The 21,712-nt window shown below is 39.6% G+C and overlaps 1 protein-coding gene across 5 annotated transcripts in view; it reads left to right on the top strand.

Moving 5' to 3' along the window:
* Positions 1–21,712, top strand: part of mpp2b (MAGUK p55 scaffold protein 2b) — a 302,536-nt gene that overhangs the window by 191,658 nt on the left and 89,166 nt on the right. For all 5 annotated transcript variants that reach the window (XM_059956557.1, XM_059956556.1, XM_059956559.1 and 2 more), the window contains one exon: positions 18,665–18,783. In XM_059956557.1, the coding sequence (XP_059812540.1) occupies positions 18,665–18,783 (119 nt within the window). The remainder of the gene's footprint in view (positions 1–18,664; positions 18,784–21,712) is intronic.

The following is a 21,712-nucleotide window of genomic DNA, read 5'->3' as shown; positions in this document are numbered from 1 at the left end:
TTAGTTTCTGCTTTTCCAAATTTTAGATAATTTGATGAGGAAAAAACATAGAAACATAGAAAACCTACAACACAATACAGGCCCTTCGGCCCACAAAGCTGTGCCAAACATGTCCCTGCCTCAGAACTACCTAGGCTTTACCCATAGCCCTCTATTTTTCTAAACTCCATGTAGCCATCCAGGAGTCTCTTAAAAGACCTTATCGTTTCCACCTCCACCACCGTTGCCGGCAGCCCATTCCACACACTCACCACTCTCTGCGTTTATATTAAAAAAAAAACTTACCCCTGACATCTCCTCTGTACCTCCTTCCAAGCACCTTAAAACTATGCCCTCTCATGCTAGCCATTTCAGCCCTGGGAAAAAGCCTCTGACTATCCACACGATCAATGCCTCACATTATCTTGAACACCTCTATCAAGTCACCTGTCATCCTCCGTCGCTCCAAGGAGAAAAGGCCGAGTTCACTCAACCTATTCTCATAAGGTATGCTCCCCAATCCAGGCAACATCCTTGTAAGTCTACTCTGCATCCTTTCTATGGTTTCCACATCATGTAGTGAGGTGACCAGAACTGAGCACAGTACTCCAAGTGGGGTCTGACCAGAGTCCTATATAGCTGCAACATTACCTCTCAGCTCTTAAACTCAATCCTATGATTGATGAAGGCCAATGCACCGTATGCCTTCTTAACCAGTTTTTTAAAAAAAATAATTTTACTTTGTCTTTATTTTAAACGGATAACCTACCTCAACCCCTTCTCGCCTGCCCTGTTGAGCCAAAGCCTTCCTACTCTGTCTCCTACTACTCCGTCGCCCGCTCTGTAATCTGTTTTTTTAAACTCTTCTCGCTGTTCTCACTGGTCGACCTCCATGCGCTTGCGCAGTTGTGCCCCGTTCAAACGTGTGAAATATTGCTGGTTCTGATTGCAGAATCTTTTTGTTTGGTTTACAATTGGTGCAAAAGCCTAAGCTCCAATCAGCTGAAGGTGCCATGTTGTTGCCCTGACGTAATTATTGGAGGAAAGCTGCCTGTTTGCCAAAACAGCTGGCATTAGGTCCAGACAGCAGCAGTTCCTGTACACTTAAACGGTACAGCGTGTACACCCTAAGCAGGGATTTTTATACTTAGGTGAAAGTTGGCACCCTGATAAGCATCATGCTCTGGAAGCTGAAGTTGGAACACTGATGCACCATCAATAACTCTCGGAGACGGGAGGCAAACGATAGGCTTTTATTAGCTGCAAGAGATCACCACACAACATCCTGGAGACTGAGGAAGGAGCAGTGCCTCCAATCGCCTTTATACAGGGGTCTGTGGGAGGAGCCACAGGAGCAGTCAGCAGAGGGGTGTGTCCAGACAGGTATATGTAGTTCACCACAGACATACTGTAATTAAACCTGAAATTTCTAGAAAGGCTCAGTATTTCCTCTGACATTTGTGGAACAAAGTCATCTTAGAAATTGCATTTTAAAACATACCATCTCATTGTGAAAGGACTCTGGATGTTAATGTATCCTTGATCACTCTGAGATGTTGAGCAATCAGAACTCTTTATACTGTTAAAATATGTGGATACTGAAAGGCCTGGATAGAGTGGATGTGGAGAGTCTTGGATCTGAGGACACAGAATAAAGAGATGTCTCTTTGAAACTGAGAAGAGGAATTGCTTCAGCCAGAGGGTGTGAACCTGAGGAAGTCATTGCCACCGAGGGTTCTGAAAGCCAAGTCATTGTGTGTATTTAAGGCAGGGATTTATAGGTTCATGATTGATAGAGGTTTAAGAGTTACAGGGAGAGTGTGAGAGAATGTGGTTGGAAGAATAAGCAGCCCTGACTGAATGGTGGAGCAGATTCAATGGGTCAAGTTGTCTGTTTCTGTATGCTTTTAGATTTTGCATTAATATGGAATCCAGCCTTGTACCTGTCCTGTTCTGTGTGGCATGGATTCTTACTACTAAATGAAAATCAGGTTTGCACAAAGGGACACAAACCTGAAACATTGACTGTTTAGCTTTCCACAGATGTTGCCTGACTTGATGAGTGTTCCCACATTTTCTGCTTTCTTTTTATTAAAAGTTAGATAGTGCACTGCCCCATTGGAAGCTTTCCATTCCCAAGCTTGCAATGAGGAATTGCAGCTGTCAGCCTGGGCCACAGCGCAGTGCAAAACCAATAATTTTAAAAAGATTCTTATAATACCAAGCCTGTATTTAGCTGCAATTTGCCCAATGCCAGTGCAAGCCTTGTTAATGCTGGCCTTTTTAGCATTTCATTCTGTCCCACTCAATAGCCAAAATAGATACAAGAGGAGAAAATAACACTGCCATGCAGTGTGCAGCTCTAAGATTGTTAATAAGGCACTTGTGAAAGAGCTGAAGGCTAATTCCACCAAATCCTCTATCGATTTAAAATGCTAAAGGTGGAATTAAAGGCATTCTGTCATTCTGCAAGAAAAGTTGGAATGATAATTTGATCTATTACCATAGCTGATCTTTCAGTTTAGTAGAAAGGAAAGTAATGAAAATGGGTATGTTTTATAATAATGTTATTTTAGCATTTGAGTTTTACACAGGGTATCTATATTGAAACGGGTTTAATCATTCTCCTGTTATCACCTCCCAGGATGCAACCAAAGTGTTGGGGCAGTTTAAAAATAAAATACATAACTTTTCATGAATTTGTGTTTGGAACACCGGAATCCAATGTGGACAGATGGAATATATTAGAATAATTAAACTATCCTTTCAGTGCCCAAATCTGAATCTGATTCAAACTTTACTTTTAGGTTTCTTGGAGGTGTGAAAAGTCTAGAACTGGTGGCAGGAGCAAAACACCTCTTCCTCCTGCTGATTGATAAGGGTCGTTGGAGGCCCCCTCAAGGAAGCCCCTGTCGCCCCAAGCCTTCATTTCTTATTCCACCCATCAGTGATGGCCACCATTCTGGTTGTGTGCCTCTTTGATCTTACTCTCCCCATCAGATAAGCCAGACCCCCATGGCTCCTATTATTTGTGCTGCCTCTCAGACCAATGGTTATGTATCAATTTGTCTTTGGTTGTACACATTGTCATGATTATAAGGAGAAATCAGCCTTCATTTAAACTAGCTACATTATATTTGGGTTAATGAGCATTAAACACTACTGTTTGCTGCTTTCCCAAAGGCCCAAGAACACTCTGGAGAACCATAAATAGACAAAACTTTCTGACGTGACATCGATAACCACTGCAATTATATTTATTTAAACACCTCATCCATTGCTTTGCATCTTAGCCTTCAAAAGATAAAATTTCACTGAAGCAATCATGTGATTACAACAGGCACTAAAAAAGTGCAGAGTCTACAATTGCACCAGCTCACACCTTAAATTCTGCTGAGATCTTCAGCTATTTTGGGATTAAAAGAATTTGGAATGCTCTAGAATCTGAAGAATATTGATTCTTCAGGTTAGACATAATGGGTAAAGAGGACAAAAGGTTTGGAATTGAGAATCTGGAGGTTGAAAACATCCAGTAGACACTTGGGATTGGCTGAGGGAGAGGACTGGAGTATAGTGAGGGTTGAAATGTCCCATTCAATTTTCTGGATTGTATTCAAGAGATTGTCCACATTCTGCATTAGGAGATCATTATAAATGCTGATTTCTAATGTGGGAAGGCTTTAAAACTCCAAGCCTCAAGATGAGGGTTTCAATAACACTGAGGGTGAAAAGCATTACTGTGAGATGAAAACTGATTGGGCAATGGAATCAATGTGATATAAAGACATTTATTCAGAGGAAAAAATCTACATCCAGTTTAAATCAGAACAAAATGGAGTTGGAGCCTGAAGCCTATAGTCTTCAATGTCACCAATGTTGTCCAGAGATATTGACTTTCACCTTATGAAAATGGTCATGCTTCTCATGCAGACAAATAGGCCTTGGCACAGAAGAGAACATAGATTGTATTAGAAAGCTTTTAGCATTGGAGATAAAATTGCTTGATGGATGTATTATGTGGAGTAAGACATATTGAAATCAAACTGTGAGCTGTGAGGAAGAGACATAAACATAGAAGAAATCATAAAGCTGACATTGACCAGCACATTCCAAATGGAAATTCTGTCAAAGCCATAAGATATGAAAGCAGGGGCTTGTGGTAACTTCTGTTCTGGCTAAATATTCAACCAATGTGACAAATTTTAAGACTCTGAGCTCCAGTTGCATCAGTGCAATGCGATCCACTCCAGGGTCATAACTATCCAAAGTTGAGAGTCTGCTATTATGGGATTTCACAGTTGCATCTGATTGTCAGTTAGTCATTTTGTGGGATAATGTCCATCCCTACTTGCCCAAAAAAATGGGCAATAACTCTGCCTCCGTGCCTGTAATAGAATTATCTCCCTGGTGTTTGAGTTGCTACTTCAGGGTTTACATCCTGCACATTTTACCTTTTGCATATTGGTTGTTTGTCAGTCTTTATTTATGGCTTTTCATCGATTTTGTTGTAGTTCTTCAGTTTACCTGTACATGCTAGTAAGAACATGAATCTCAAGGTGTATGGCAACATATACATACTTTAACAATAAATTTGCTTTGAACTACAACTATGAAGGAATGTCAATATTGTTAAAGCCAGGATGAAGAAGGACCTGGAGGGCAGTCTCATGGTGGCAGCGATCCCATGTGCCCTCTCTTGTCATCATTCCAGTGGAGTACTATGATTACTCTTTAAGTGTTTTAGAGGGCACCAGTCTGGGTGGCGCTGTCATTTCAAATCAAGCTCTTTGCTAGAAATTTGCAGTAAATCAAGTAGTTTCGAAAAAAAAAAGAGGAATGCAGGTTACAACTTTGCCCCAGACTCACAATGTGAAGTCATTGTACCAGCTGTGACTGGTCCACTTTATATAATTGGATTGTGAAACTTGCATGAGAGCATCTTAGAGTGGATTGAAATTGAATTACTCACCTACTGTACCTACTTCCTATCCCTTTGCTTATACTGACCAATTCTTTGGAAAGCCAGTGAGTATTGTGAGTTCACCCAGTAAAGTAAATTCATGCCATGACATTCTACCATTAGTATTTGTTAATAAATTATAAGGAAATATGAAGTTGCTTGTTGGTTTGTTTTGAAAAAACAAAGTTAGTATGCTTTTCACTTTAGCAGTAGTCGCAGCACTCCACTTAAGGCATGGATAGATTTTTGCATAGCAGAGGAATTGAGGATTGAAGGGAAAAGGCAAGTACTGAGTCCATGTCAGATCAGCCATGATTTTATTGAATGGTGAATCAGGCTTGATGGGCCAGATGGACTACTCCTGCTCCTGTTCTTCATGTTCTTATAATGCAAGCAAACGGGCTGAGTATTAATAGGCAAAAAGGCTGGCATAAATGGAGTGGACCGAAGGGCCGGTTTCTATGCTGTATAAATCTATGACTCTAACTCTTCTTTTCTCTTTCTCTTAGATTTCCAGCATCAGCATTTTTTTAACGTCCATTGACCCTTTACTGTTCGCCTTGCTTTAATCTGCGTTGGTACGCAGCTAGCTGTGTAACTCAAATGATCTGGCTGCATGTGGCACTGAACGCTAGGAATAATTGAAGTGTAGTAACAGATCAGTCATAATCCTGCCAATATACAGTATTTTAACATTATTGCAACATTGCCATTTTTGCCTCAGCAAATATCCACTTATAAACCAAGTGTTTTTGGTAACCATGATGCTTATTGGCACAAAGTAAATAACTGAGGAAAAGCACTGATAAAGTCTGTAATTTGTTTCAACTTCCACTTACGGAAACATGTTGGAAATGGAGCTTTTTGTCAAGAGGTTCCAATTTTAGTTATTGAACACATACATCATATTTTTGCTCGAGAAGCTTAATGCTTTCTGTAGGTAAATGGATGAAGAGCATAGTGAGAGGTCGCTCAGGAATATATGCATATGTAACAGATTTACATTGAGTAATCCAGCTACAAAAGAGGTTAATAATTATAATAAAATCCTAATAATCTGCTATCTTATTCTTTTATTTTATCACTTAGTGTGAAAGCAACAGCATAACTTTACATCTGTATATTTGCATTGACATCATAATTCAGCTAATTTTGTAATGGTTAATAAGTTTTGATTGGTACAATCAGTCTGATTTTACCAGATATAATTGCAATTTTTCATTGTTTATTTTGCTAAAACATTGAACTATCCACCTTCAATTGAGAAACTTGTAACTTAAAAATTCAAGTTATTAGATGATTTATAGAAAGTGGCTTTAAAGTGAGAGAAATTATGGTTTACACCACACATTATATAAACAGTATTCAGCAAGTCATGGCTAATTAATCCATTGGCTACGTGTAGGCCCCAATACTTTTCTGCTTACTGGTACCTTTAGTCGCAGAGTTGATTAACATCTCCATGATATGCAGTGTTGAGAGAGAAAAATGTGTTTAAATCCATTCAGAGCCCCAAACAGTCCTCACAGATGACACTTCACCTGTGAATCTGTTGGGGTATCCGGTGTTCCCATTGTGACCTCCTGTATAAAGGTGAGACCCGACATAGACTGGGAGACCACTTCATCAAGTACCTTCACTCCATCTGCCTCAAAAACTGTGGTTTCCTGGTGGCCACCCATTTCAATTCCACTTCCCATTCCCATCTGCAGATGACATTCCATGTCCTCCTCTACTCTCGTAATGAGGTCACACTCAGACTGGAGGAGCAACACCTTATATTCCATCCGGGTAGCCTTCAACTTGGTGGCGTGAACATCAATTTCTTGAACTTCTGCAAATTGCCCCTCCCTCTCTCCTTCACCATTCCCCATTCTTGTTTTCCTCTCACACCTTCGACACTTACCTTCCCATCACCTCCCTCTGGTGCTCCTCCCCTTTCCCTTTCTTCCATGGAATTCTGTCCTCTCCAGCACTTATCTCTTCTAGCAATCAACTTCTCACTCTTTACTTCACCTCCCTCTCTCCTGGTTTCACCTATCATCTGCCACCTTGTACTTCTTCCTCCCCTTGCCCCACCACCTTATTCTGACTTCATTTCCCTTCCTATCCAGTCCTGCTGAAGGGCCTCGGGCTGAAACGTTGATTATTTACTCTTTTCATAGATGCTGTCTGACCTGTTTTTCCCTCCAGCATTTTGTGTATTTAAATCTCACTGAGATGTTAGCTGTGGGGTTCAGGCCATTGGAAAATGATACTGGACAGATAGTAATAGGACAAAGAAGTGGCACATCAGCTTAATAAATTTTTTATGTCAGTCTTCACTGTGGAAGACACTAGCAGTATGCCAGGAATTCAAGAGTGTCAGAGAGTAGAAGTGAGTGTAGTCACTATTATTAAGGAGAAGGTGCTTGAGAAGCTGAAAGGTCTGAGGTAGATAAGTCACCTGGACCAGAAGGATCCACCATTGGATTCTGAGAGAGGTAGCTGAAGGAAGTGTGGAGACATTAGTAGCGATCTTTCAAGAATCACTAGATTCTGGAATGGTCCAGGGGACTGGAAATTGCAAATGTCACTCTTGAAAAAGAAAGGGAGGCAAAAGGCAGGAAATTATAGGCCAGTTAGCCTGACTTCAATGATTGGCTGTGGAGGCCAAGTCATTGGGTATATTTGAAGTGGAAGTTGATAGGTTCTTGACTATACCTAGGTTACGGGGAGAAGGCAGGAGAATAGAGTTGAGAGGGATAATAAAGCAGTCATATTTCAATGGCACAGCTGACTCAACAAGCCAAATGGCCTAATTCTGTTCCTGTGTCTTATGGGTTGATTTGGAAAAGATAAATATGATGGGGAATGATTTGATGGAACCACTTAGAGAACTGAGCAGATTTGGGCTAATTGGTGTAACTGAATAGATTAGAATGTGGCCCCATTGTCATGATGTAAAGAATTTATGACAAAGATATAGAGAAACAAATATATGAAACTAGGGTATCAACTACTGGGGTTAATGGAGTCAACATTTAAGAATCAGTTGAATGAGGCTAATTGTGAGCAACATCAGTAGATGGGATAAAGAGCATTCTCAAAAGGAAGATTATTATTGAATTGTGTTGACTGAGTTAGATGATTTGATTCTTTGTGGGAATCCCTTTGTATTTAGTTTAAGTACAAGTGTAACGTATCCCGTAACTGGAGAACTTACCAGCAAAGATAGAGAGGTCCGTTGAAGTCTGATGTCACTATTTTCAAACGTTTTTATTGATAAAGGGACACAAAAGTAGGGTTAATACAAACATTCAGATAGTGCACATCGTCAACACTCAATCTAAAGTGCGGGTATATTAATAATCATCATTAAGGAGCGAGCTCTGCTGGTGTCTAGGGGTTAATAGATTGTCCGTTGAAAATATAAAAGTCACTCAGGAGCCTGCCCTTTGAAAATCGCTGGGTTTCACGTGGGGTGACCGAGAGAGAGAGATTGGGGGGGGAGAAGAGAAAGAACTTGCCGAGTCTTGATGAATCTTCCGTGAAATCGGGGGAGCGTTGGTTTCCTCTCCCCGATGTTAGTTAAAAGCGGTTTTCTGTGATTCCAGCCACAAATTCCAATCCCGGAATCTGACGCACGTGGCTTCCTTCAGAATGGCTTCCCACTACTGCGGAAACACTCTCGTGTCTTCTGGGTGCGTCTAAGGGGCTGTCCCCCTGAGTCTCTCCTTTATACCTCCTCACGGGGTCGCAGGTGTCAATCAGGTTGGGAGGATGCAATCTCTCTCTCAACCAGCCCACCTTGCCCGAGGGCTTTTCAAGTGGTCTCCATGAGACAATAGTCGCTGGCATCTTATTCTGTATCCCTGGTGGGACCTGCAATTTGGTACGTTTCTCTCTCTCTCTCTCCTACTGGGTCTACCGACCACCCCCCCCCCCCCCTTCGACGGGTGCTCTTGCGATTCTCACAAAGGAGGGGGCTGGGATCATAACACCTCCCCTCTTAAAAAACGTTTTTACCAGCGGTTAAAAAGGAGTGGTCCACAGTCTTACAGGAGTTTTGAATCTAACACAATACACAAGTTTTTCTTTTCACAAAATACTACCGTTATACATTCAAGTCAGTATCTAAATAGTTAATGATTACAGTGTCCCTTTCTTTAATATCTTAACATGGCGAACTGTACATCAGACTTCAATTCAATAACCACCTATTTATTTTTTTTCCCTAAGCAACAAAACTAAGGAGGTGTGACCTTAGCTTAGGTGCATTTACAAAAATTTACGCGAATACTAATCGTTTCAGTCGTTTAACTTAACCGGTAGGTCTCCAAAGGGCTGTCTTTAGTATTCACAGGCTTTGGCGCAAACCCGTTCAACCTGCCTGGCTGTCTAACAATGGCATCTCCATTAACCGTCGCCTCTTTTTCGGCGAGCCCCTCCGTGGGGAACTTGAGTAATTTTTCGTGGTGAACTCCCGCCAGCCTCATTCATCGGGGTTATTTTTGCAACACCATGCCCCAAACTTAGACCCTTTTCACCCAATTCTTTGATTTTACCCAGGTGGCTGGCCCTTTTATCAGTCCCCTTCAGGCTATTGGTGTTTGATTCGAACTCTTCGCTCAAGCAGCCTTTTCACACCCCATCCTGCATCCTGGCATAACAATAGAGTGGGGGGCCCCGCTATCCCCCGGCTCACTCTGTGAGCGATCTGCCAGGTTTAAGATTTCTTCCTTTGATCTGGAAACTACAGGCTTTTCGTTTCCTTCGCCAACAATCCTCACCCCCCCCCCCATTCTTAAATTCTGCCCGATTCACTGGCCTCCCAATTTGGTGTCAAATCCCGGACAAGAAACCCAACTGTTACGAATCCCGTAACTGGAGAACTTACCAGCAAAGACAGAGAGGTCCGTTGAAGTCTGATGTCACTATTTTCAAACGTTTTTATTGATAAAGGGACACAAAAGTAGGGTTAATACAAACATTCAGATAGTGCACATCGTCAACACTCAATCTAAAGCACTGGTATAGTAATAATCATCATTAAGAAGAGAGCTCTGCTGGTGTCTAGGGGTTAATAGATTGTCCGTTGGAAATATAAAAGTCACTCAAAGTCTGCAGGCCTCAGCCCTTTGAAAATCGCTGGGTTTTCCGTGGGGCGACCGAGAGAGAGAGATTGGGGGAGAAGAGAAAAAGAACTTGCCGAGTCTCGATGAATCTTCCGTGAAATCGGGGGAGCGTTGGTTCCCTCTCCCCGATGTTAGTTAAAAGTGGTTTTCTGTGATTCCAGCCACAAATTCCAATCCCGGAATCTAACACACGTGGCTTCCTTCAGAATGGCTTCCCGCTACTGTGGGAACACTCTCTCGTGTCTTCTTGGTGCGTCTGAGGGGCTGTCCCCCCGAGACTCTCCTTTATACTTCCTCACGGGGTCGCAGGTGTCAATCAGGTTGGGATGATGCAATCTCTCTCTCAACCAGCCCACCTTGCCCGAGGGCTTTTCATGTGGTCTCCATGAGACAATAGTCGCTGTTGTCTTTATTCTGTATCCCTGGTGGGACCTGCAATTTGGCACGTTTCTCTCTCTCTCTCTCTCCTATTGGGTCTACCGACCACCCCCCCCCCCCCCCCTTTCGACAGGTGCTCTTGCGATTCTCACAAAGGAGGGGGCTGGGATCATAACACAAGTAATTAAAGATAGATTGAATTTGATCAAACCACAGCAAGTCATTCTAATCTTGATTAGTGAGATCATATTTGAATATTGAATAAGTTTTGGAAACTCTAACTTAAGGAAAACATTGAATGATTGAAAAGGGCTTAGTGAAGTTATACAGGGATCATTCATGTGGTGTTACTGTTCTTAATAATGAAAGATTCTCAACTGGCACTGAATGAAAGTATTGAGTAATGTGACTTTAGCTTTTAAACTTCTGATGTTAATACAGGTTATTTCAACTAGAGAATATTCTAAAATTAGATACTACAAGTTCACAATTAGTAAGTCATGAATTGTGAGTTTATGACTTCTTTCCCACATAATAATTAAGCAAAATATGATGAGATGAAGGGGAGTTAGAACTGCAGTGATGAACACCTTAAGCAAAGGTGCATAGCTGCATGATTGGGAATGATGATGGGAGGATTACAAGTGTAATGAAAAATGGTTAAGAGTCATGTCTTCCACAGAACATTTCATGATACTTAATTATATCCACACTCCTGGAATGGAGGAATTTGTGCTACCTGTTGTCTGTTTGAAAAGCTGATCTAAGCAGGATTGTGAAACTTAAGGAAGACACTAAAATTCCAGCTGAACTAACCTAGATTGTGAAACTTCAGGAAGAAATTTGCTTGACAAGCTTTATATTTATTGCATTTCTTCAAAAGAATATTAAGTGGCAAAGGATGTATATCAAACAGATTGTAATTGACCTGTAGGATGACAGAACATTGTAGGGTAAATGATTTTTTCTCATTCTACAGTTCTTTTGTTGCACTTATCATAGTACAGGTGATGCCTAAGATAAGGACCATTGTTGTTAGTGATGGATGATGTAGAATTTGAGGTTGAGATGAATTGTATTGTGAATGGGTGAAACAGAATTTGCAAGCAAAAATGGGCATTTTGATGAATGAAGAGTTGATCCTCCATTCTTGTCTTTCTAACATATTGTAGATGTTTTAACAATAACTATGCAATTATCTACAGCATTTTAGCCACTAAATCATAGAATAGATTCTAATTTTGTGTCTAATGTATTAATAACATATCATTAGATATTTTATGCAAGGAACACAAAACACAAAATATATTGATTACAGCATGTCTTTGTTAATGAAAGAGATATAGAAATATATTTTTAGTTAACTACTACACTGCCAGATGAGGATTTTTTTTTGTGCTCTGTTGTAAACAATTTTTTTTTGTTCTGAGTGGAGAACTTGAAATGAAGCTTACTTTGCTTTAATACTATCCTTAGAATTGACAAATCCTGTGTCAACTAAATTATCTTGGTGAGTTTCAAATTGTCTAGCTATAAAAAAGAAAATGATAACTGTGACTCTATGATTTACTGAACCCTGGAATATTTTATCCATGAGATACAAAGGAAGAACTACAAGGATGCACACAACCAATTGTTACCAGGATTTGTCTGATGCTATTTTTTTTTACCTCTTCAGTTTTATCCCACTATATTGTAAGATTGATTGTTCTTCTGGAATAATCTGTTGTTCCACTGATAATTCTTCATGATTCAATGGGGGAAGTGGACATTATAAATAGGTCAGTCCCACCTCAGTAAATATATTCACCATTTTTCTCTGTTCTTTTTACAAACCAGAACACTGTCAGATGCAGTTCTCAATTGCCTTGGCAAAAAAGATCAGCAAAGCCAGTGTAGATTCTGACTCTCTTCACAGTTCTGCAAAAAGTAATTGGTCTATTTTCCATTTGTATGTGGTTTACTGAATTGTCATCTTCAAGGTTTCTCTTACTTATCTCTGGCTTTGTTTTACTTTATTTAAAGCCAAGAACACTTCCCACTCCTTGTACATCCTTATAATACTTGGAGCTTTCTGTTTACTGTCTTCAAGACTATTTAATATCATTTCCTGTACACAAGTGTAAAGGAGAACAAAATAATCTGTACTCCAGCTCTGCAGCACAAAAAAAACCAATAGGATAAAGAATGCAATAATAAAATAACATATTAAATATAAATACATGGTATAATTGAAAAAGCTGGTCTTTCACACAAAGAGAACAAATGTCACTACTCAAGGATGGATCATGAAGGAGTTAATGAAAATTCTATCTTCATCACCTGGGTTGCTTCTACTTGAATAATATATAGCACCACAGCCTAATTTAAAATGCCTTATATTACCAACAAGTCCCATGCAGAGTGGCATGCAATGTAATTGGACATATAATTGAATGCTACCATCGTATTTTCAGGGTTGACTTGGCACCCTGGTGCAAAGTCAATTCTGAATCAGCCGTGGATAAATGCTGCTTGCTTTGACATCGCAGTAAGGAATGTGAGTCTATCATTAATGAGACAAATGTCTTCTTGAAACAAATAGCCACTGTTGTTTTCTTTTATTGAAAACAGGTTATTACCACTACCTAGAAAATGCTTATCCAGTTATCTTAAACTCAGTCTCTCTTTCAGCTCAATTATAGATTGGCTTTAAAACAAAAACAAAAATTTATTGCTGAAACATATTTATTTTGTTGTGGATGCAACAATACAGTGAAAAAAGTGGCAGAGATAATTGTGTACTCTTATGGAGGTCAACATATTCTGTCTTAATATTCACACACTGCCACTCCTGGCAAAAGTGGACCATTTTGGGTTAGATTTTTATGTAGTAGATCACCAACGATCACTACCTCCAGTTAGATTTACTCCTGCAACCTTTTACCACAGAAATGATATATTGCAATGATGCAAATAGTTTATTTGGGACATGAGGTGAACAGGACAACAATATGAGTATCACTTTCAATCAAAAATATTTTAAGATTGACAAATAAACAGAGAAAAGATGGATAGGAAAGTAAAATGAAGGCACAGTGCTGATTTTAGTTTCTAACTAGATACAAAAAGCATACAAGTTTGTATTTAAGTTTTGTTTCAGAGGAACAGAAAGGAAGAGATTTTGAAATTTCTCTAAAAGCTTCAATAGCTGAGGGAGTGATGCACTATTCTTGTAATTACTTACAAGAGAACCCAGTTTTCTTACCAGTACAAGCATGTACACCAGGCTTAAGGATGGCTTCTACCCCATTGTAATCAGACTGTTGTACAATAAGATGGATTCTTTACTTCACAATCTACCTCACTATGATCTTGCATATTATTGTTTACCTGCACTGCACTTTTTCAGTAGCTTTTACATTTTATTCTGCATTGTTATTGTTTACCTTATTCTAGCTCGGTGCACCATGTAATGATGTGATCTGTATGCAAGACAAGCTTTCCTCTGTATCTTGGTACACATGATCATAATAAACAAAGGGCGGGAATGGAATTAGTGTTAAAAGGGATCATTATAACATTATGTAAAAAAAAAACACGTTACTAACAGCACTGTAGTGGCGGGAATCTGGCACAAATTGCCGCCCTCGCTTGTGTCCTGTCAGTAATGAATGATTTGGTTTAATGAGGCTGCCTAAAAAGTCAGATGTTGGGAAGACTGGGCGATCAGTGCTGAGATGTGGTCTCTGGACAGCACAGTGAGTATGATCTACTATTAGCGATTGGCAGTTGCTGCTCCGAGTGTTGGCACACCACACGTACCATCTTCTGATTTCTCCTGTGCACTCCGAGTGTTAGGGGCATAATTGTCAGATGTCCTTGTCTGTGTCAGCTACCTGTTAATTATCATCATTTTTATTTATGTGTTTAAATAGTAAGAGATAGCTGGTGACTAAATACTATCTGGAACAGTTGTGACCTTGTGACAAACATGATGAAGTTCTACCTTAGCTATCTCATGACCAAGAAAGTTCTCATTAACCTCACTTCAGTTCATCAGCAATTACAATTCCTTTCTATCAGAAAGTTGACCCAGATTTGGGAAGCTCTGCAAGGAACAATGGTGAGCTAAGTGTGCAAAAACTCCCAGTATGACATTATAGATCAGATATCAACCTGGAAAGAATGTCAAACATCTGGGATTTGTGGACATTCAATGCAATGTCTACATGTATAGTATTAAGGATAATGTGCAGTTAAAGAAGTTCCTTTTATGTCTTCTAATTGTTTAGTGTAAAGAACATGGTTTGCTTACAGCTATATTTTGCATAAATAAATTATGTTATGTATATTTTAAAAATTCTAAGTTAGTATAATGTGCAGAATAAAGAATAGAAATATTGTGGCATCTTATCAGGCTTTATTCCAAGTGTCAAGCATAACCCTTCTCCTGCAAAGCTACCTACTGTAGAAACAAAGGACAATGGAACAATGTGTCTGCTCCAGCTGGGGCCTGCTGCAGGGAACAGTCGTATCAATCATGAGCTAGCATCAGCACTTCTCTGTTGGTGAGATTAATGATGCCTCATATTGCCCTGCTTTGTTAAACCAGAATACTTGATCCTGGACCTGAAAATAAGTTCGGGCATTGTGCTTGACTTCACCAATGCGCTCCAAAATTTCAACTTAGCATCTGGTTGCATGACAAAGGCCTGAACGAAATCAGTTATCAACTTTATTTTGGGTCATGTGTAAAGTCTAATAGAATATTTGGATTCTGGTCAGGTTGATGTTTTGTAACTCCAAAAACTAGTCAAAAGAAAAACACGGGGGTCCAGGAAAACATGTCTACTTAGTTATTCTTAGTGAGGCATTCACCTATAGCGTAATGCCATTCACGTACTTCGGACCCCTGCAAAGAAACAAGTGCTGCAATTTTTTTTAAACTTGAACATCTCTCTCTCTCTCCCCCCTTCCATGCTTCAACAGGTAAGTAGTTGTCTCGGGTTCGTTTTAAAACTTAATTGTTGTCACTGTTAGGTTTTGTAACATGATAAGTGATAGAAAGAAAAATACGTGATTAGTTGTTCGCTTGAATTCAATCTTCTAATTGTGTCCTCCAAGAAATAGAATCCATGTCTGTATATATGTGTTGCTGTTAGAGGAACACCCTTCTGAGATTTGAAAATTGACTCTAGTGATGATCAGTAATGAGGGTAAACTTGCTCCCATACAGTACTGGTTGATATGTTTTACACCCCAGGCTCAAGGTGTTTCTGTGCATAATTTTTCTCTGCAGCGGTAAAGTACTGTGACGCAAAGGCTATGGGGCATTCACTTCCATCGTTCAACATGTGACATAGCTGTACCTATACTTTAAGGCGATGTGTCACAGGCAAACTTCACAGGACAATGTGGATCATAATGTGTGAGTCCAGTGTCTGACGTCACCATTTCCTTTGTCTTTTGGAAAGCCACCTTACACTGCTTTGTCCATTGCCATTTCCTCCCGTTCTGTAACCAGTTCAAGGGGTGGAGCAGCGAAGCCAGGCTTGGCAGGAATCTGTTATAGTAATAGATAAATCCTAAAAAAAATCACCACTGTGACATGTCCTTTGGCCTTAGGGCATCCACGACTGCTTGAATTTTCTCAGCACACTTGTGTAATCCTTGTGTGTCAGTAGGGCAACCATATTGAGTGATGCTTAGTTTAAAGAATTCATATTTATTGCATTGTGCTCTGAACCCATAATCTTCTCATCTTTTTAGCACTGTCTTGAGATTTTGGAGATGTTCTTTGTCAGATGTTCCTTGTTATCCTCACAAGTAACAATGATGTCATCTAGGTAATACTGAGTGCCTGGGCAGCCTTACAGCACCCGGTCTGTACTTTCTGCCAGAGTGCAGGAGCATATGCTACTCCAAAAATAGCTTATTACAGTGATAAAGCCTTTTGTAAGTGTCTATGGTTGGAAACACCTTGGTCTTTTCTTCCATTTCCACCTGCAGGTAGGCCTCATCTAAGTCCACTTTGTTGAAGTGTTTTCCTCCAGAAAGGTTTGCAGAGATATCCTCTATTCTGGGCAGAGAGTATTGATCTACTGTCAGTACTGGGTTGATGGTGAACTTAAAATCACCACAGATCTGCACAGACTCATTCTTCTTGGCTACTGGGACCACTGGTGTTACCCATGGGCTCCACTCAACCTTGGAAAGAATTCTTTCAGCCTCCATGCGATCTAGCTCACTGGCGACTTTATCACGGATAGTTTAAGGAACTGGATGAACTTAGTAAAACTTGGGTGTGGCATTTTCATTTAAAACTATTCTATCTTTGATATGTTTGAGTTTTCCAATGCCACCCTTGAAAACTGCTGTGGCATCATCCAGCGCCTTACTTAATTCACTTTCAGTTGACTCTATTGCAAGAGATGTTGGATGCAAATGGTGGATGGATCTCCAATCAAATTGTACTTTTCTCAGCCCATCACACCCCCACAATGGCGGCCCTCCTGTTTTTAACACATACAACCCCAATGTGGCTTGTTGGTTGTTGTATTTCACTATTACAAATGTCATTCCCACAGGAGTTACCTTTTCTCCAGTATAAATTTTTAGTTAGATAACTGCAGGCTTCAGTTTATTGTCTTTGAAATGCCGTTCAGACTCATCTTGTGGGATAACTGAAACAGCTAAGCCAGTGTCCAATTCCATTTTAATTGCAGTTCATTTCTGGTGCAAGCCATATTGCTTGTCGATTGTTAATTTTTGCAATGTAAATATCAAGGCTACACAATCCTTTGTCACATCTCATCATTATTAGATTTTTCATCAACAACATGCAGATTAGTGTTCTTTTTGAAACTATAACTTTTTATCTTTTTCTCCTCCCTATGCAGTCCATTTATTTTTGTTTGCTTGACTAGCTCTTTCTATATGCCCTATTTTTTTGCATATTCTGCAAGTTTCACCTTTAAACCTGCATGTGAGCCTCTGCCATAATGGTAACACAATTTGTTCAGCTAGGCATGTTTTTATTTAGACATTGCAATTTTGTTCATGCTCACTTTCATTCCTGACTGCAACCTAATTGCAACTCTGGCTGTTGTTTCCCTTGATACAATAATTCAACTACTCTTTTTAAATGTCAGCGGTGCTTTAGTTTGGAGCAATTTACATATGCTTTATTGTAAGAGTCAACAAACTAAATGATCTCTGTGTATCATTAACTGGCAATGCTTTGGACAATTTCTTTAGTTCAGCTGAAATGGACTCCCCCCCCCCCCCCCCTTTGATTCCGCTTAAAAGTGTTCTACAATCAACAACCTGCATTATGTTCACAATATCAGCAATGCTCATTTTAGCTAGTTGGGTTGGAGCAGTTAAACTTTTAAGCAATCTGTATGCTTTTCAACCTATTGCACTAAGTAACACTGGCACTTGCTCTCATTGGCTATTTCATTTGCTTCAAAATACTGATGAATTTATTGAGTATACATCATCCAGTTATCTTTTGTTCAATCAAGTGCATTTATCTTTCTGATATAGCCAGCTACTTCTGCTTTATTTTTATTTATTGTTATTTTTATTATCACCTAGTACTCATGTTATGAACCTGTAAATTTTATCAGTTTTTTGCCTTTTTTTAACTTGACTATATCTCTCCCCATCCGAAGAAATACTTGCTGCGCTTTTTTTTTAACTTAACTGCCCCTTTCTCCCCTTCTGAAGAAAAGTATGCTGCACTTCAACAGATAGGTCGTCATCTCAGGGTAATTTTAAAACTTCCAAGTTGCCACTGTTATGTTTTGTAACTCAGGAAATTAATCAAAAGAAAAATAAAGGAGCTGGGAAAATGTGTCTACTTTTTCTTAGTGAGGCGCTCACCTGTGATGTGGTGGCATAATGATGTATGGTATTCATGTTCTTCTTACATATAACCCATAATGAATGATGTAAACAAGCAAAGAATGCTTAATCAAACAATATATTTGCAATATTTCTCAAATATAACTGAAATATTAAATGCACTACAGTTGGGCCATGTCATTTCTGTGCCCTATCCTTGATTAAGGCAGCTAACTTCTCTCTTTGTCAGAAGTAGAAATGAATGTAAGAGGTGCATTTATAAAGCCTGGGGACCAGACAGGCATTGCAAATTTGTGTATGTTAATTCTGTCTCTGGAGTTTAATGGTTTCAATATATAGATAATTCCAAATTGAAGTGTACACTCTGCTTTTTCCATAGCTATGCAGCAGGTCTTGGACAACTTGAATGACTTACCAAACTCTACTGGAGCCAAGGATCTTGATTTACTGTTCCTAAGAGGAATCATGGAGAGCCCAATTGTTCGGTCACTTGCTAAGGTAAATTTTTGAGTTTGCTTTGTGCTTTAATTTCCTGAGGAAAAGGTATGTTTAAAAAAAAAGAAATTAAATCACTATTAATGATGCTGAATATTTATTTATTGGAAAAAGAGAAGCCACTGGATGATTTCAACGTGTGTTTAGGTCAATGGATAGTCACCGTTGCAGGTTGAGCTTCTTCAACTAGATCCATTTATACTGATCTAATCCTGTTTTATTCTCCCCACATTCCCATAAAGTCCCCTCAGATTCTATCTTTGTGCAATTGGTGCATTTTGGGTTCAGAGGTTTTTTTTCAGACACTGACCCACCCCCTCATTGGTTGGCATCCATCTGTCTCAAAGGACAATGGGTGATGATGATGATGATGTGTATGCAGATCCTCAGATGCCCAGTCATCAAGATCCCCCTCTCAGCCTCACCAGTGTAGTCCAAATGAAAGCTTATGAAGCAATACATTTGGCACCAGCTTTACTGCAGGAGCTGCTGGAAGGATGTTCAATGGTGTCCAGTCACTTTAGGGGCTCCACTCCAGATATGCTGTCTGGGTTTACTCCTGTAATCTTTGTCTCTCCCGAGGCAGCCCACAAGGCAGTGAGGCTATTGACCAATAGCTGGGGATCTGGTTCACGAGCACCAGGGCGTGTCCACATATTGGTGGGCCCGTGTGCAGGGGGCAGACCTCCTCCTTGTCCTCTGTAGTTCAGCCTTAGTCTGAAAGGAGTTCAGTTTCCCTGTTGCCAGTGAGGAGGCACTACATAAGGCTTGCTGTTGGAAAGGCTAGGTACTAGCAGGGAGAGACTTACACATTCAGCTCTCACTTTTGCAAGACTGCTAGCCAGCAGTGGAAACTGAAAGTGAGAGCAACAAGAACGATCTACTACACTACCACAATGGACACAACAACCATTTTGACACCACCCCCCTCATTATAGTCCAGAAAAAGGTTGTGATATTGTAATATTGACTGTTGCTTTCCATTCACACATGCTTCCTGATGTACTTAGTTCCTCCAGCAGTTTTTTTAAAATCCAGATTCCAGCATCTGCTGTCTCTTGCGTCTTCATTTATTGCTGGCCGATCCTTTCTGCTGTACAGATTTTGGTCCTTAAGCAAGTTTAATAAAACGGATAGACAAATATGCTTTTCAAATCAACTGCTGACAAATACCACAAAATATTTAATTGTGTAAAACTGATTCCCCTTGAGAATCAACAGAGTAGTGTAAAAAGTTAGGTAAGAATATCTTGCTACCTGGTTTCAGCTGCTTAAAGAATTCTGAGAGGCAAACATTCTTTTCTTCAATCAGTTTCATACATGAAGCACATTTTCTTAAGAGAAAGAAAGTAAGTGTCCTTTTTGAAATTTGAAGAATATTGTATTTAAATGCCATAAATGAAAGGCGTTTTACATCATTTCCAACACTTAAAAAAAAACTACTCTGAATTGTGAAAGAATTCTAAACACTATGTGAGCATGCATCTACTTTTGAATTCGCCTTTGATCCTATGCTTTAAATTGGGCAGGCTGTCTTCAGGGAGGAATTTTATCTTAGAAGTTCTCTATTGAAAGATTCTTCTCCAAAAATATCATGCATAAAGATATTGGAAATTGCCCAGGGTTTGTTATTCAGGTGTTTGTTGACGGGGATTTTGCACATAGATGTCTGTCAATAAAGTTGAAATTAATCACCTACTCTACAGCAGTGGTAGGCCATGAGAGACTGCAAGCCCCTGCTAAATATGAATGTCTTGCTTTGAAAGGTTGAACATTAATTGGGAAAGCAATTTCTTTTAAGCCAACAATGTATGGTGACATGTTTTACACCATCAGCATTTGATTGATGTTCTTGTTTTCAGTGTATTTGCAACCATGATTAGATTTTTTTAAAAAATAACATTATTACACTGATGTAATTATTATGTTTTGTAAAAAGATTATTGGCAACACCAGTAGTTCCGTTACTAACAAATTCTACACAAGATTTGGTATGACCATCTGGTACAATGTGGCTTTAATTGATGCATTGTTAGCGTTCATACTAACCACTTGAAACTCTCACTGAATGACAGACTTTTTAAGCTTCTGCTTGTTTGTCAGCAACTACTGACAAAACGCAATCAGATTAGTACTTCTACACTGTCTGGCCATTCCAATGAAAGCACCACAGAATCCTGCACAAATCTCTTCTGTACCTGCTCAATCATCGCATAATGTTGGCCCCATACCAGCTCATATTCTAAGCAATGTCGTGCCACAGTAATAAAGTCATGGATTTACACATTTAAATGTTAATGATTAATATTCAGCTGAGAGCCTGCAAATTAGTGTGGTAAATTAAAGTGAGATTTTGAATACCATTGGATTGCCTTGCGGAGATTGAGATTAATTTCTTCTGCAGTGATGTTGATTTTTTGTGTAATTATTTTGAAATGTTCCTAATCACAATTAAGCTTTTGCGTTACTGAAACTAACAGTGGATTTTTGTCTATGAATCAACTAATTGAACCATTTTTTATTGACTCTGGTTTAATTATAATTGATGCAACTTTGATGAACCTTGGGCTTGGAAGACACCAGTCATGGGTATGTCATGAAAGGAAGTTGTGCCTTTTTAAACCTTCATGGGGCAGAATAAATATTTCAAGAAAATGGTAATTTGGGTTCTGCTTTTCCTGATGAGTTACTTGTGCCAAATGTGAGGCTTCAGTGTCTGGAGTCATAAATGAATGGAAGGAACAATGGGGAGACCTGTAATAGTGTGATGGCAAGTGTTTGGGGCCTGCATGTCCCTGTTAGGGTGAAGGACAAGGCTGACAGGTTTCTGAAAGCCAAGCTGATGAGATAAACTGAGGCTCTGGTTATGAAAAAGAGGGACACATGCACTGTAAAAAAAAGCAATTAGGAACTAGTGAATCTCATGGCCACA

This window comes from Hypanus sabinus, chromosome X1, assembly GCF_030144855.1.
Source record: "Hypanus sabinus isolate sHypSab1 chromosome X1, sHypSab1.hap1, whole genome shotgun sequence".
NCBI lineage: Eukaryota > Metazoa > Chordata > Chondrichthyes > Myliobatiformes > Dasyatidae > Hypanus > Hypanus sabinus.
Note: the sequence above shows the minus strand (reverse complement) of the source record. Positions and strands in the feature narration are given on the sequence as shown.